The following is a 17146-nucleotide window of genomic DNA, read 5'->3' on the forward strand; positions in this document are numbered from 1 at the left end:
CCTAACCAACAATACAGAGCTAGAGCCAAATTCACAAATAACCTTCATCTCCTTTCCCCAGCCAGTTTTAAATGACCAGTTCAATGTGTTTAAGACAAAGATTAGACAAGCCTTGCAGCCAGTTGGGAGGGTAACCAGGATGTATTACAATGTTACTTGAATTTCCATTCTGGATGTGAAACTTAAAGGGCTGGGAATTAATTAACGAAAAATAAAATCATTTTTAGTAACAAATCATGTGACCGTTCAATAGGAACACAATATTGATTGCACTTTATTTATAAAAAAAATTAATACATTTACTTTTTTTGTATTAACATAGTGCTCTCACAATACAAATAAAATAAGGAAATGATAAGACAAATTGGTAGCAAATGAAAGAATATATCTGGCATAACGTAACAATAACAATAGACAACAGACCCGAAGATGCCTTCTGCTGTATTACATTCATATTTATGTGATGAAAGCTGGACAAAGCACATTGAAAAGATGCTAATTTAATACAGGTCTAACTTCACTCATTTCTTTTTACAAAACCGAGCTGAATTAGATATGAGGTTCAAACTGAAAAAAAAAAACTAAAAAAATGTGGCTGGACACTGCATTTTGGGACAAATATAAAGAAAATATCTTTCATTGCTGTTTAATGAATACATGATGCGGGTAAGTAAGGACACCCGAGGAACGGTCAAACTCAAGGAGCTCGGAACATTTACAGGACAGTATTTCAGAAAAATATAACGCAATAATAATAATAATATAACTCTAGAGCTAAAAATGGCTGCTTAGTTATATACCATGGAATCCAAGTAGGACTTATTTCATACAATGTGAAACAATCCTGAGGAATTAAAAAATGTATATTCTGTTAAAAGAATCAAAGCATTAAGGGTCAAATATCCAGCACATTAAAAAAATTATATTTTATCATTTTTATTTGGACTTTCTCCTTGTTGCATCCATTCAGAACTTTGAGCAACTTTTAATGTTATTTGCAGATGGTTGGAGTGGAGTGTGCTCTTTCATATGTGTGAATTCAGCACAGCTGCACCGCAGGGTATAAGCGATAGCTTTTCAATTTCTTGTGATATCTCTCTCAAACAAACAAGCAGAAACCAATCTCCATCTATAATTCCTGTTTATACTGTACATACTCATGCGCTGGAATGTAGTTTCATTTACAGCTTGAATTAGTGCATTTGAATGTTTCAAATAGTTCAAAGATTAATATTGTGCTTTGCAAAACATAAAACTGTGAGGGGACTTGGTAGAGCTCTGCAGTATCCATATCACTGCACATAGCATATTATGAATCATAATTATTCATCTGTATAAATATTGATACGATTTTCTTATCCCAAGATAGAACAAACCATTTGATAAGTTTAAGTACAGAAGAAAGAGTAGCTTAACTGAGTCACAAACAAAAAGGGATCTTGAAAGCTTTCATTTTTGGTGTACTATATCAGGCATTGGTTTACAGAGCTAAATTCTGTGAAAACACAGGACAATTACATGAGGATGGGCTGCATATCTGAATATAGTGTTAACTACAGTATCTTATGGTTTAATGGTGAGCAGCAATAATGTCATATGAATTGGCTCAACAAGTTACATAAGCTTATTGCTGATCTCTCTATTTAATATGTAGTATTTCAAGCCAAGATCCGTCACAGTCATACATAAAGGTGCCCCCAATAAGCTTTTAAAACAATCCTCTATAAAGGTAGACTACTGAATGTGTGCTATAGTGACTGAACAATTCATATTACCGTACAATTCTTCTCTGAAGTGCTTCTCCAACAAAGTGTTTCACTGAGCAATCCACACATCTTGGTTTTTTAAAACAAGTCCTTTTTTTACAATGGTGAATTAAGAGGAAGAACATGCTCCAAACACGTCATCACACAGGAAGCAAGTACTCAGGGTGGCGAAAGGCACAAGTTGCAAACAGGTCCCCAGAGGTTCCTTAAAAGTGAACTGATTTAAAATACACAGGCACAGGCAGCAGTACAGTTCGGATGATCCACACCAGGAATTAGTGGTAGTGACTACATAGTCTACAGTGTTCATCTCCCAGCACACAATAGAACTGTCAAGGCATACTACTGATGCTGCATTAGCATCTGTATCCCACTTTAGAGGATTTCAATGGTGCTGTAGATCAATATATCCTACGTCATATCAACGTATCCTAACGGAGCTGTTCTTTGCTATCTGTTTAACTTGATTTGACATGCTTTGTGCTAGGGTTAGGCCTGGGTGATGTGGTTGGAGGTTGCATTTGGGTTAGTTAATGATTTGTTGTGCTGAGGCGTGACACTTAATTTAGATATATGTGCTCAGGTTTCAAAATACTTGTAGATAGCTGTGACATAAGTCATAACACTCTGCCAGTCTGGCCTTTCTGTATGGACCATTTCATTGATGTCCTGAAAGAGAGAGAGAGATCCTTGTTATTGTTATTGTTATTTTTATAGTCCTCCCTTAAATCTTTCTTTGTAAATGACAGCACACTTTGTCTTCTATTTCTTTATCAATTCATCTATGGGTGTTTTTTCAACTTCAGGCACTTTTAACACAGTGTAAAGTCGTGTTAAACCATTTCTCACTAATAATTTGTCTACTAACAATGTCCAGCACTGTATGTACATGCAGCACACGAGATTTCTCTCATGAAAATGTCCACTATCACAGCGTCATTTCCACCACATACCAAATTTTGTATTGTGTTTAAAGAGATCATGAAATTGCTTTATTTATTATTTTAATATGTTCTTTGAGGTTCATTTATAATATTAGTAAAAACATTTAGCAAAAAAAAACAAAAAACATATTTTAGTAAAACATGATAATTTAACTGTCAGAAACTGTCAGTTTTGATGGTGCTTCCCCTTTAAGAGTTGACAGTAAATGGCCACTGTTATGATTGGCTCTCTGCTCGTGACTGACATGTTCTCTACTTGCCATCTCACTGCTTGCCTCTACTGGGCGTGGTTACAGAGATGAAAATGTAAAGTAGATATTGATGTGTTGTTGTGAAAGTGGTCAGATGCAAATGTTTTTCAAAGTGTGTAATCACAATGTGGAGGAAGTAGAGAACAAGTTGTTTTCTCACCTTGGTTTCAACAAATGCTCTTTTTGCTGAGAAGAGGAAGCGTTGAGTTCTGAAACTTACAGTGTGTTTTTAGCTTAGTAGGGGGTTGTTAAGGATTGAAGGGTTACCTGGTTTATGCACCATATACCACTGTTTTTTAGAGTACAATTAACTCTTACATGTGAAAAGATCATGTCATAACCACTTCAATGGAATATTCCGGGTTAAAAACAAGTTAAGCTCAATCGACAACATGTGTGGCATAATATTGATTAACATAAAAATGAATTTCCACTCGTCCCTGCTTTTCTTAAAAAAGCAAAAATCGATGTTTCAGTGAGACACTTACAATGGGAGTGAATTGGGCCAATTTTTGGAGAGTTTAAAAAAAGGCAGAAATATGAAGCTTTTAATTTTATAAAAGCACTTGCATTAATTCTTCTCTTAAAAATCATGTATTATTTGAGCTGTAAAGTTGTTTAAATGGAAATTTTTTACAGTCATTTTAGGGTTTGTTGACATTACATCGTCATGGCAACAAAGTTGTAAAATTGGCTATAACTTTACACAGAAAAGGTTAGTAAGTGATTTCATCACACTAAAATTGTTTAAGTCTTGTGGCTATACTTTAGAAAAAGTGTTGAAAGTGTCTCACTGTAATCTAGATTTGTACTTTTTGTAAAGAAAAGGAGTGGCAAGTCAAAATAAATGTATGCAGTAATCAACATTATGCAAAAAATGCTGTCGATTGAGCTTAACTTGTATTGAACCTGGAATATTCCTTTAATAGAATTCCATGTTGGAAATTAATTTTTTTATGCTTTTGAAACAAAATGGCCACCTCCTTTGTCTTGCTTAGGGTAATTTCATGAATAACATTTTACGCATCCTAAATACACTGAATTCAATAATATATTCACTATCTTTGCATAATTTGGCAAAATTACAGCTTGATTTTAAATGAAGCCCAATAAAAATACTCTGCTCACAAGTGATATTTACCTGGATTGTTTTGTTTTCTTGTTTAGATTATTATAGCTTTAAACAATAATAATTTGTAATAAAGTGTATTTTTTTATGTATTTTCATAATTCTATATTAAAAGTGTGGGACAAGGCATAAACAATAAAATCCAAAAATAAGAAAAGTTCCAAAAATAAATGTGATCTTCATGTTACAAAAAGAATTTGAATTAGATTTGAATAAAAATCAACCCGTGACATAAAATTGCCGAAGTTGAAGAAACACCAGTTTGTTGGTTTGCACTATATTCTTTATGTGCAGTTGTACTGTAAATGCTTCGGCAATTCAAATATTTATCATGCCAATAAAGCACCTTAAAACTGAAAAAACAATTCTGAAAGAAAGTGTGTGTATATCCACAGAAGCAAGCACTAGAGACAGCAAAATGCTCATGAAAAAACCCAATCAACATTTTCTGTCCCCAGCTTCAGGTTCAAAGGTGCTTTTAGTACTGTGCACAAGAAACATATTGTTTAAGTAGATAAAAATACGGAAACAATTCTATACTGTGTTCTATAAATCAACAGTGCTGGCTGATAATAAAGGGTTTCCAGCTTTTCACCTGTTCTCAGCATACAGGGTGGGAGTGGAGGACAAATATTCCACCCTAATGATTAATATTGCCCCACTGTGTGCCTTATATCTCCATTAGGCATCCTTAGTGCATGTCACTGTTGTGTAACCCTTTGGCCACTGGACATGTTAATTTATGTGCAACCTACTGTACAGACATAATTCATCAACTGTCCTGTATGAGCATTTGTGATCCAGCTAATGCAAGCTAGCAAGTCACAGTCTCTTACCAGAGTGGATTTAATGCCCACGCTTTCTGCTGCTTGGAAGGCCAGGGTGAAATTTCGTCTCTGAAAGCACAAATAAAACTTCAGTTAACCACATAACAAAAACCAAGATTAAACTCTGTTAAAGAGCCCTTTTCTGGTAGGGCTTCATCATATTTTTCCTTCTCCTGAATGCATCCACATTTGAATTCTCCAGTTAGAGTCGTATATGGCATGGACACTATGTAGTACTTGCCTTGTCCTGACTGTTGAGCTCCTGATAGGGAATATGAGCTGGCAGGTACGTGTGCAGGACAGCACAGAATGCCATCCCATCATTCCAGCTACTGCTGAAGTTGGTTATGTCGATGTTCTGCAGAACAAACAAACATGAAGGAACATATTCAGCTTGCTATCTTCCTACTGATAGTTAGCTATATTTCCATCTAGCTAACTATCACTAAAAAAATCAGTTGCGACCACTGCTCATAGTTTCACATGTGGATACAGAGGTCACTTTGCATGTCCTGCACAGAGTAGAAACTCATGTTTACTTTAAGCCTCTGAAATATGTGGATCCAAGCGAAATAACAGTAACAAACCTCCATTTGTTTATGATGCATTGATTTGTTTTCAAACTTTTCATGAGGATTAAAAAGCGACTAACAATAATGTAATTTCAAAGCTAAAAATGTAAAACATCTATTCAAACCTCTATTCACTATTCACCCAAAAACAAAAATTATCTCATAATTTTCTCACGCTCATGTCATCCCAGATGTGTATGACTTTCTTTCTTTGCAGAACACAAGCAAGGATGTTTAGAATAATATCTCCGCTCTGTTGGTCCTCACAAAGCAAGTGAATGGTGACCAGAACTCTCAAGGTCTAAGCAGCCCACAAAGGCAGTTCAAGTAATCCATATGACCCCAGTGGTTAATCCATGTCTTCAGAAGCGATATGATGGGTGTGGGTGAGAAACAGATCTTATTTAATACATAAATAATTAATACAAAAAATACATAAATATTGATCTGTTTCTCACCCACACCAATCATATCACTTCTCAATACGTGGAATTAACCACTAAAGTCACATTAATTACTTTATTTAATTAATTTATGCTGCCTTCTGGAGTTCTGGTCACCATTAATTTGCATTGTGAGGACCTACAGAACTCAGATATTCTTTTTTCTTTTTTGGTAACACTTTACAATAAGGTTCATTAACATTAGTTAATGCATTAGCTGTCATGAACTAACAACGAACAATATTTTACAGCTTTTCTCAATCTTAGTTAATGTTAGTTACTAAAAAAAGTTAGTTCATAGTGCAGTTTTTTTATTATTATTAAATAGGTTTTTATTAGTTTTCACATTTACAACAAATAAAACAAGGATCCACCATGAAATACATTTAAGAAAACAAATCAACATACCAACACACTACAAACAAATAAACCAAAAACAACACTGACTCAGTTACGTACATACAACCAAAAGTTATACAGATAATGGGAAATCAGCTCTCTCAGGGAATCCCTGTAGCAAGATGGCAGAAACATCAGGCTCCAGATAATTCAAATAAGGCTCCCAAACTTTGAAAAATTGATTTGACTTTGAATGTAACATGCATGTCAAGTACTCCAGTGGTACTAACCCAAACAGCACTCTATGCCAACCTTTAATCCACTGCAGTAAAATGTTCTTCCTTGCAGCATATGTGAGAATACAGTACAATCTCTTATTTGCCGACAGTACATATCTGGCTGGGAGGCCTAGAATGAGAGACATTGGGTCCATCTGCAGCTTCAAGCCTAGTATCTTTTCCATTTCTGCTAAATATTAAGCTAGTATCTTTGTAGTTTGTGGCAAGACCAAAGACAATGAGATAAAGTGCCAACCTCTATTTTACATTTAAGGCACATGGGTGAAAGAGTAGTGTTGAAATAATGTCTGTGGTTTGGGGATATATGCATTCTGTGTATAATCTTAAATTGTATTGCTTTGGCACGATTGCAAACTGAACTTAAGTTAGTATATCTCCATATATCTTCCCATTCATTATCACTGATAGTAACATAAAGGTCCCTCTCCCATTTATCTCTAAGCACTTGCAAAGCCCGAGGTGGCTCAGCACACATAGCTACATAGAACAGGCTGACAGACCTTTTCCCAACTGTTTGAAACAGGCATTTTTCAAGAGGGGATACTTCAAGATTACCAATTAAGGTTGTGCTATGCAATATATAATGCCTAATCTGTAAATATCGGAAGAAGTCTTGTCTGGGGATACCATATTTCTCAACCATTTGTTGAAATGACAGTAACATATTATCAGCAAATAAATCTTTCAATGTGTTTATGCCATTATTACCCCATTGTCTAAAGCCAGCATCAATTAACCCCGGCTGGAAGTCAGGATTGTTACCAATAGGAGTGAAAACAGATGTTAATTTAGACCTCCTTTCAAGTCTATGCATTAGCCGCCATGACTTAATTGTATTAAGTGTAACAGGGTTGCCACAGCTCAACCTGATCTTTTAAAATGTCTTAATAAACAGCAGGTCCCTCAATGGATATCCTGAAAGTGAAGTTTCAATATCCAGCCAAACCGAAGTTGACTTATTTGAGACCCAAACATAAATATATTTCATATAGAGCTCAGATATTCTTATAAAATGTTTTATAAAATTGTTGTCAATGTAATTTACTCACCCTCATGTTGTTCAAAACCCTTATGACTTTCTTTCTTATCTGGAACACAAAAGGATAAATGGTATTGAATATTCAGTCTTTTCAATACAAAGGTAACTGATAAGAGACTCACCTTAAAGCTTGAAATGACTCAAATGTATCTTTCTGAAGGCTTAAGATATATTTTGGTAAGAAACATGGTTGATACTATGATACTTTTGGGGTCATTTTTAAGCTTTGAAGCGGGCACTATCTACTGCCTTTGTAACGAATAGACAGACTGGGATATTCATTAAAACATCTCCTCTTGTGTTCTGCAAAAGGAAGAAAGCATACAGGTTTGAAACGACATAAGGGGATGTAAATTATGACAGATTTTTAAATTTTAGGTGAACTATTCCTTTAATTATTTATTTATTTTGTATGTTGCTGGTCCAAAAATGCAAAAGACAATATCAGTATTTCTTCTGACATTTACTTTTTAGTCACTTATAGTCATGTAGTCCTCATAACCACAGACGTGAGAGCGACAGGTAGTCAATGACACACTTTATGCTTTGACACTAATATTATTAAACAAGAGAGGTTGTTCTCAGAAGTGATGGTCATGAGCCTTTTGGGTCAGGTGCCATATAGAATGACACAGAAATCAGAAAGACGTGAATGACATGAAAAGATAGGATGTGAAATGTAATAGTAGGACCATAGGTAGGCGGGGGACAGCGAATGAGCTAATAGCTGAACAGAAATATAGCAAGCATTTTGTGAGTCTGTTTTAATATACCATTCAGGACACCCACCTGATAACCCTCAGTTTTCTTTTGACACCACCTCAGTAGTGCATTTCTCTTTGAACCGCCATACTCACGAGCCAAAGCCGACAGAGGGTCTTTTCGCTCCTCTCTACATGGATAAACAGAACAGAAATGACTCTTTTTGTCTTTTTAAACCATCTCTGAAGAAACATAGCTGCATAACACATTCATGTCACCGATTTATTTGGAATAAGGAAACGTGATATTCACTGAGGAATGTTACAAACATGTGCATGATAAGCAAAACTGAAGTATACATTTTAATTAAAACACAGCACATGGCAGTTAAAATAAGTCAGAGTAAGACTATAATGGGTGCGTACCGTAGCCGACTGCGTGCAGTGGGGTTCACAGAGGCTGTGGGGGAGGAGGAAGAGGACAGCGAAAGAGGAGGTGCAGCAGAGCCCATGGTTATCAGAGAGGAAGCTGGAACTCCATCAGGAACACTGATATCCCTCTTTGCCTCCTCACTGCTTCTCCGTGGGACTAAGATAAACCAGCATTGGAGAGAGACCGAAATGCGATAAACATTTCATACAGAAGTCCCTGTACTTTTAGTGTAGGGGGTTGTTTTAGTGTAAGGCTGTCCGAAGTGATAAAAAGGAGAAATCTTTTTTTTTATTTTGTTTAAATGGGTCAAGTTTGTACAAATTTAATCTTAGTGTCCATGTTGGTTTCATATATTTTTGAAAATTAAGTATCAATAAGTTTTCTAAAGGTTACTCCATTTGACTTGAACAAATTTGCTAATTCATAAAAATGTAAATCATTTCAGATTTGTTTTTTGTTTTTTTACTTCACACATAGTTATTATGAGGGTCTAAGGGGTAATAATACATTTATTTTCGTCAGGGTACACGGTTATGCTGCATTCCATTCAAGTTGGATGTGGGATATTCCTACTTGATATCTCCGACCGTAAATGTATTCCATTCCCCGATATTCGGAAGATGATGTTTAAGGAAACAAAACTGCAATCTGTTCGCTTAGCAGGGGTTTTACTCTCATTAGTGATGTCTCCTAGTAACCCAACTGATAAACAATGATGCAGTGCTAGCATTTGTGCTTCAGGTGTATGATTATCAAAAGAGATTATAATATTTTATATACCCGTTTCTGCACGCATTTGTTAAACAAGCTTTAATATCATGTATTCGTGTGGAAACTAACAAATTTATCGATATTTCTAAATAAAGTGAATGTTATCACTTACTTTTTATATCTCCCTGAGTGTCGACATGTTTGTGTGACATCATGCACCTGCATCTCGGCAAAATCGGACTTGAGAAAGTTGTAATTCTGACTTAAAGATGCATTCCATTGCACTTTTCCAAGTAGGAAGTTGTAAAATCTGACTAATTTACACTTCAAAAACTCCTGATGTTGCTATTACAATGCAAAAACCACTGATCAATTACTTGAAGTGAAAATCAGAACTCCTTTCTGTTTAATAAATGAAGCAATCACACGGTCATTCAGAACATCTCCTGTTTTTAAATACATAAGGATCTCTTTCTCAGTAGTGATGACAGCCGACTCCTCAGACAGCTTGATCTTATGCTTTTCGCTCTTGAATTATTTACATCACTTAAAGCGTGATTGTGTCACTCAAGGCCAGCTAAAAGGCCTCGAACGGGGCATATCCTAAAGATCACACCCACCAAGAACAAATAAATGAATCTGATTAGTTGATGAATCTGACAACCTGACTTTAGTTGCCCATTCATTTGCACTGTTGAGGGATTCTGAAGAAATTCTGAAGGCCTGACAGGGTGGAGCTCAGACTCACGCGCTGCTTCTGGCATGTGATTTGTGAAACAGTTGACACTTTGCTTATAAGCATCAATAAATAAATTCTGACTGGATAAACTTTTAGTTTTTCTCTATTTGTTTGTAGTTTAATTAAGAGTGGAAAGCGATTAAAAATACATAAGCAAAAAGGTGATTGGAGAATGAAAGGATGAAAAATGTTTATTTATTTGGCATGTTAGGCCAGCAGAGAAGGCTTTCCTGGCCCTGAGAAATCGCCACTGGTGATAACGCATGATGTGGCCAAGTGTAAAAAGGCCCTGATAGAAAGGAAGAAGTGTTTGGTTGGTCATATGATCTCAACATGGTGGCTCCCTTGAGGAAACCTGCTCCATGTAAAATAAAACAGCTTTTATTATGCCACTGATATGACTATGATTCTTAATCTCATGCGAGTGGGTATCATTTTAAACATTTTTAAAAAAGGTATTCTTTATTTTTTATGCATTCAAATTTTTAATTAGAAAAAATAAATAAAAAATAAAACATGTGCACCTTTAAGTATGGTGTATGGCATCTCTATACAGTGCATCCGGAAAGTATTCACAGAGCTTCACTTTTTCCACATTTTGTTACATTACAGCCTTATTCCAAAATGCATTAAATTCATTATTTTCCTCAAAATTCTACAAACAATACCCCATAATGACAACCTGAAAGAAGTTTGTTTGAAATCTTTGCAAATATATTAAAAAATGAAAAACATTTATAAATCACAATTAGGCCCAACATAAGTATTCACATACTTTGCTCAATACTTTGTTGAAGCACCTTTGGCACCAATTACAGCCTCAAGTCTTTTGTGTAGGATGCTACAAGCTTGGCACACCTATTTTTTGGCAGTTTCTCCCATTCTTCTTTGCAGGACCTCTCAAGCTCCATCAGGTTGGATGGGGAGCGTTGGTGCACAGACATTTTCAGATCTCTCCAGAGATGTTCAATCGGGTTCAAATCTGGGCTCTGGCTGGGCCACACAAGAACATTCACAGAGTTGTCCCGTAGCCACTCCTTTGTTATCTTGGCTGTGTGCTTAGGGTCGTTGTCCTGTAGGAAGATGAACCTTTGCCCCAGTCTGAGGTCCAGAGCACTCTGGGGCAGGTTTTCATCAAGGATGTCTCTGTACAGTGCTGCATTCATCTTTCCCTCGATCCTGACTAGTCTCCCAGTTCCTGCTGCTGAAAAACATCCCCACAGCATGATGCTGCCACCACCATGCTTCACTGTAGTGATGGTATTGGCCAGTTGATGAGAGGTGCCTGGTTTCCTCCAGACATGATGCTTGCCATTCAGGCCAAATATTTCAATCTTTGTTTCATCAGACCAGAGAATTTTGTTTCTCATGGTCTGAGAGTCCTTCAGGTGCCTTTTGGCAAACACCAGGCGGGAGGTCATGTGCCTTTTACTGAGGAGTGGCTTCCGTCTGGCCACTCTACCATACAGGCCTGATTGGTGGAGTGCTACAGAGATGGTTGTTCTTCTGGAAGGTTCTCCTCTCTCCACAGAGAAATGCTGGAGCTCTGTCAGAGTGACCATCGGGTTCTTGGTCACCTCCATGACTAAGGCCTTTCTCCCCGATTTCTCAGTTTGGATGGGCGGCCAGATCTAGGAAGAGTCCTGGTGGTTACAAACTTCTTCCATTTATGGATGATAGAGGCCACTGTGCTCATTGGGACCTTCAATGCTGCAGAACATTTTCTGTACCCTTCCCCAGATCTGTGCCTTGATACAATACTGTCTCAGAGGTCTACAGCCAATTCCTTGGACTTCATGGCTTGGTTTGTGCTCTGACATGCACTGTTAACTGTGGGATCTTATATAGACAGGTGTGTGCCTTTCCAAATCATGTCCAATCAACTGAATTTACCACAGGTGGACTCCAATCAAGTTGTAGAAACATCTCAAGGATGATCAATGGAAACAGGTTGGACCTGAACTCAATTTTGAGTGTCATGGCAAAGACGGTGAATACTTATTCAGTATTTTTTATTTTTAATAAATTTGCAAAGATTTCAAACAAACTTCTTTCACATTGTCATTATGGGGTATTGTTTGTAGAATTTTGGAATAAGGCTGTAAATGTGGAAAAAGTGAAGCTCTGTGAATATATTCCGGATGCACTGTATATCAGATTTTGAATAAGCCTGAGCTTTACCTGTGATGGCCTTTGATGCTTCCATGTTAGAGACTCTTTGGAGAGCTGAAGCAGGACGACTGCCATTGGCCGCTCTGAGTAGATGCTCTGCTGCGGAGACACAGAGCGATATATGATGCAATAATCTGGATTTAAGTATTTCTCTGCATTAAATATGACTCAAGCAAGCTCATTTAAAAACAAAAACAAAGAAAAGAATGAATGGTTCAATCAGTCCACAATTACGCAATACACAATGTGAACTTAAAACATAATGAATCAGAATGAGCTTTATTGCCAAGTATTAACACGCACAAAAAAGTAATTTGTTTGGTGATAGGAGAAACAAGTGCACACAGAACATGACAGTGAGACACACAAATATAGGACATATAACACAATGGCGTATGTACATGTGCAAGTGGTAATGTATGTGCAAGGTAGAGGTATGTACAGTTATTGAATTAAATACGTGAATTTACTTATGTACATGATATATGTATTTACATTATTGGACTATGGGGGAGTCCTGAGGCAGTTTAACTGTTCATGTGAAAAATGATCTGAGGATAAAAACTGTTCTTTCTCCTGAATTCCACTATCATCTCCACTGTTTTGAGTATGTTCAGCTCAAGGTTTTTGTGACTGCACCAGCCAGCCAGCTGTTCAGCCTCCCATCTGTATGCAGACTCGTCACCATCCTGGATGAGGCAGATGACCATGGCACTATCTGCAAACTTCAGGAGCTTGACAGTGGGATCTTTTGCAGTGCAGTCATTTGTGTACAGGGAGAAGAGCAGTGGAGAGAGTAAGCATCCCTGAGGAGCACCAGTGTTAACAGTGAGGATACCAGATGTGAGTTCACCCAGTCTTACTAGCTGCTGCCTATCTGTCAGAAGTTTCCAGGAGTTTATGTTGTGAATTGGCACTTTTCTACTGCACGTTATGGTTTGACTCACCTCAACTCTCCTCGCTTTACTTTTCAGAGCGTGCATTTCCATTGCAGTTTAGTGCCACCTCAACGTGGGTGGGATTATAGGCTGATCGTCATAGTTGCGCCACCTCTACTGCTGTGACAGCATTTAAACATGACACAAACTGACGAAAACAATAACACAACCGCTAGCTGTTAGCTACTAGCTCATTGTGCTGGATAAAGCAGTTGTTGCATGGTGATTTTACACAAGTGTAACAGTTAAATTGGCCTGGTTGTTTTAGAAGCAAGCTTCCAGTAGCTGGTAAACTAAATAAAGTGAAGCTTTCAAGCAGAATATAGAGTTAACATAAAAAACATACCATCCTCCATTGTGGATCAATGCCAGTCCAGGGCACTCTCCCTCCCATTGCTTGCCGATCTAGATAGAGTACATTTGGTAGAACCACTTCCACTTTTCCTTGATGGTTCTGTAGTCACTTTTACGTTTTTTTTTTACTTTTCCCTACACTGTTGGTAGGTCCGGTGGTAGCAGTGTGCAACCAACAGCTGATACACTTCCTGAGAGACATTATCGTTTCGCTCATCGCTAACGAGTGGACCGTCTGTACCTCGTTTATTGACCACGGCGTGGTTTTGCACACAGCCATTTCTTTTTACACAATTTGAAAGTTGCGTGAACAAATTATACTGTTATCGCTGTTGCTAACTTTAAAACTAGCGGGTTGATGTCGCGTGTCGGAAATCCAGTGACGCTGGTAGTGACGATTCTCTCTGTCCAATCGGTGATCTGCAGGATTTTGACATCACATTTAGTATCGGCTCGGCTCGCTTGGAACCTCGATTGAGGTGGTACTAAAAAAGTATCTGGTACCAGGAACAATCCACATTGGAAAACCCCCAAAAAGCAAGCAGAGTCGAGTTGAATCGAGTTGTACCATGCAGTGGAAATCTCCATATGTGAAGATCAGAGTGGGTGAGGGGTATGAAACTGGGCATTTCAAACCTGCAGTAAAACACATTCACTTCATCAGCCATTAGTTGACTCTCTACAGAGTGAGGGGGAGGTGTCTTGTACTTGCTGATGCAATGGCAATACATTTGTTATTGCAAGTTCCATGAAATCTATCTCTGAAAATGAAATAAACATTAGTGAAAATAAAAGGTATTATAATGTTGACAGCCAATGAGTCTCAATAGCTGTAAGGGTTGTGCAGGGCAGCCAATCATCCACACTAAACTCATCCAGCCAATCATAACACTGTGATTTTAATGGAAGTTGATAAGAGTTCCAGTAAGGCAGTCAATCAGCTCAAAAACAAGCGTGACAGAGGGGTACGATGACCTTTCTCGCACATTCACACAGAGCACCTCCCCCTTGTTTCATAATAATTACCGGCAACAATGGGTAATAGAAGAGGGAATGGAGTATTTGTTCATACTGTTATGAGTTATCACAACTAAGGTCACCATAAGTTCATGGGATGGGATGGGATGGGATGGGATGGGATGGGATGGGGGGGGGTCAGTCATGGGGATTTCATGGACTTCCTGTGTCTGGAAAGTGGCTGCCTCATCATCATAATGAAACAACCTCCTGTAGCTCTCTCATCATGCCATTTACCCCTTTATTATAACTCATTATCTATGTGATTTACAAACTACGTAGGAAATTATTTTTATTTTTCATTCGACATAAACCAGACAAGCAGGCATAAATAGTTTATAAATCCATATTTACACCCATTCATTAAAAAGCCCTGTTGCGCACGGTCGTAGTGCGTAGCACTGCACTTTGCACACTCATTAAAATAGAGCCCAAAAGGGAATTCAATGGTTTTACTGTTCATAACACACACACATTTCTTCTTCTCATATTTTATTAATAAGCCCCAATGAGCTTAAACATTTAAAGTGGCTTTTTATGAAAAGGTCGCTCTTGGTTTTCTTAAAAAAAATAGAAAAAAGCTAGCATAACATAAAAAAAGAAAAAGAAAAAAAGATAAATTACAAATAATAAGGTACTAAATCAATACATCAACCAGTGTTTTGAAAGAAGTTAATATAAACTACAAAACATTATCAGTAAGAAGCATTTGTAAGGACAGAAGGACATATCTTTTCTGCACATGGTCCATTAATGTAACTGACAACAATGTATGTGCAGTGTAAAAGAATGTGTATTAAGCAATGTCAGTTACCTGGCATGCTGATATCCGTGTAGCTGGATCTTTTGTCTGTAAGTGAGGAGAGGGGCTTGGCGGCAGCCATAGAGCCAGTGACTGAGTGTCTCTGAAGGTAATTAACACAAACACAATATTGGAAAAAGGTAATATCTCAATAACACAAGTATTTTTTATCAACGGATCTGAATTAGTGTTTCTGTAGCTCAACTGGCAAAGCATGAAGCAAACAACACCAAGGTCATGGTATTGCTTACCAGGGAAGATGTATACTGATAAAATGTAAGCTATACCTTGAATACTCCTTGTGTAACACTGTCTGCCGCATTTAAAAAAAAGTACAAAATACATCTAAAGTAGTCTGATATGAAATAACGAAATAAAAAATAAAAAAAAGAAATAAAAAAAAAAAAGAGTATGACTGTCTCAGAGTCTACCACATGCAGAGTTAAATCAGGTGAGATGGGATTATAAAATGAAGTCATAAAAAGAAATGTATCACATATCATCTACATTACAACAGAGATGGGTTCATTTTTGCAGTTAAGAGCTCCACTCCACATGCTTTTTTCTGTCCCTGAAGAAACTGGAAGTTGTAATAACTAGTCAAAGCCCCAGCGGTTATTCATATTTATTTGTATGATGTATTCATGTATTGTTGCGAGGCTCTAGTTAAAGCCCTTTGCTCTTTCGCCCTGGAACGCTATAATATTTCTACATCAATCAAAAGTAGCTGCAGACTGCACCTAACCTCTCAGGAGAATAGAACTTGAGATCTTTTTCCCTCTCCCATCATCTCACCTCCTCAACAATACACTGTTACATAAACTCACTGCTGACTATTTTTAAGGTCAGGCTTCACTTCTATACAGAGTCAGTTTCAAATACCGTTTGAGTCCACTAAACATTACTTTGAGATAGGCACAGATGTCTGAGTCGAGATAATTACATCCATGTCTCTGCTTGTTAAACACAAGAAATAGAAGAATATTGTTTATTTTATCTGCTGTGACATAAACAATACAGCTGATTTTATTTATTTTATTTTATGTTATGGTTTCCATGTCTGATAACCAATATACAGAATTGATTTTTACTAATCGTTTTATTTCTGTTAATGAAACTTTTAAAAACATTAAATAATAGTTTCTTAATTGTTTTATTTATGCTTAGTAGACTAAATAAATGTAATAATGTAAATAAAGTATACGTAATATGCATTATGCATGTTTAATTTTTTGTGACGAAACCCATTTTTTTATGTTTTCTGTGACTTATAACCAATATGCAGAATCAATTTGTAATAATTGTTTAGTTTCTGCTCATTAAACAAATAAATCCATAAAAATTAAAAAAAATCTATTTTTAATTGTTGTATTTATGCTTAGTAGACAAAAAAAAGAATAATTAAAATGTCAATAAAAATATAATATTTGCATGTTTTATTTTTTGGTGACAGAAACCGGTACAGATGATTTTTGTTTCTGTGTCCAACAACCAATGTCAATAAAAATATAAAAATAAAATATATAATATATAATATAAATATAATATGCACAAGTAATAAATAGAGTAACTAGTGAGGATTATTATTATTACTATTAAATATGCCATTACATTTATTCAAAGTTTTATTTTAATTTTTGTCTTGGTCTAATTGTTAAGCTCAAAATACC

General features: G+C 36.6%; 1 protein-coding gene across 2 annotated transcripts in view; it reads right to left on the reverse strand.

Annotated features, from left to right (window-relative positions):
• Window positions 1-264: 264 nt before the first annotated feature.
• LOC127631226 (cytospin-A-like) overlaps window positions 265-17146 on the reverse strand; it is a 45765-nt gene continuing 28883 nt past the window's right edge. Inside the window, exons 11-18 of one of the 2 annotated variants that reach the window (XM_052109289.1) lie at window positions 15489-15579; window positions 12375-12464; window positions 8737-8899; window positions 8399-8501; window positions 7620-7658; window positions 5159-5275; window positions 4927-4986; window positions 265-2435 (exon numbers count right to left, since the gene is read on the reverse strand). In XM_052109289.1, the coding sequence (XP_051965249.1) occupies window positions 2346-2435; window positions 4927-4986; window positions 5159-5275; window positions 7620-7658; window positions 8399-8501; window positions 8737-8899; window positions 12375-12464; window positions 15489-15579 (753 nt within the window). In that variant the 3' untranslated portion in view covers window positions 265-2345. The remainder of the gene's footprint in view (window positions 2436-4926; window positions 4987-5158; window positions 5276-7619; window positions 7659-8398; window positions 8502-8736; window positions 8900-12374; window positions 12465-15488; window positions 15580-17146) is intronic. The other variant, XM_052109290.1, reaches the window with a different exon arrangement.

This window comes from Xyrauchen texanus, chromosome 37 (assembly GCF_025860055.1).
Source record: "Xyrauchen texanus isolate HMW12.3.18 chromosome 37, RBS_HiC_50CHRs, whole genome shotgun sequence".
NCBI lineage: Eukaryota > Metazoa > Chordata > Actinopteri > Cypriniformes > Catostomidae > Xyrauchen > Xyrauchen texanus.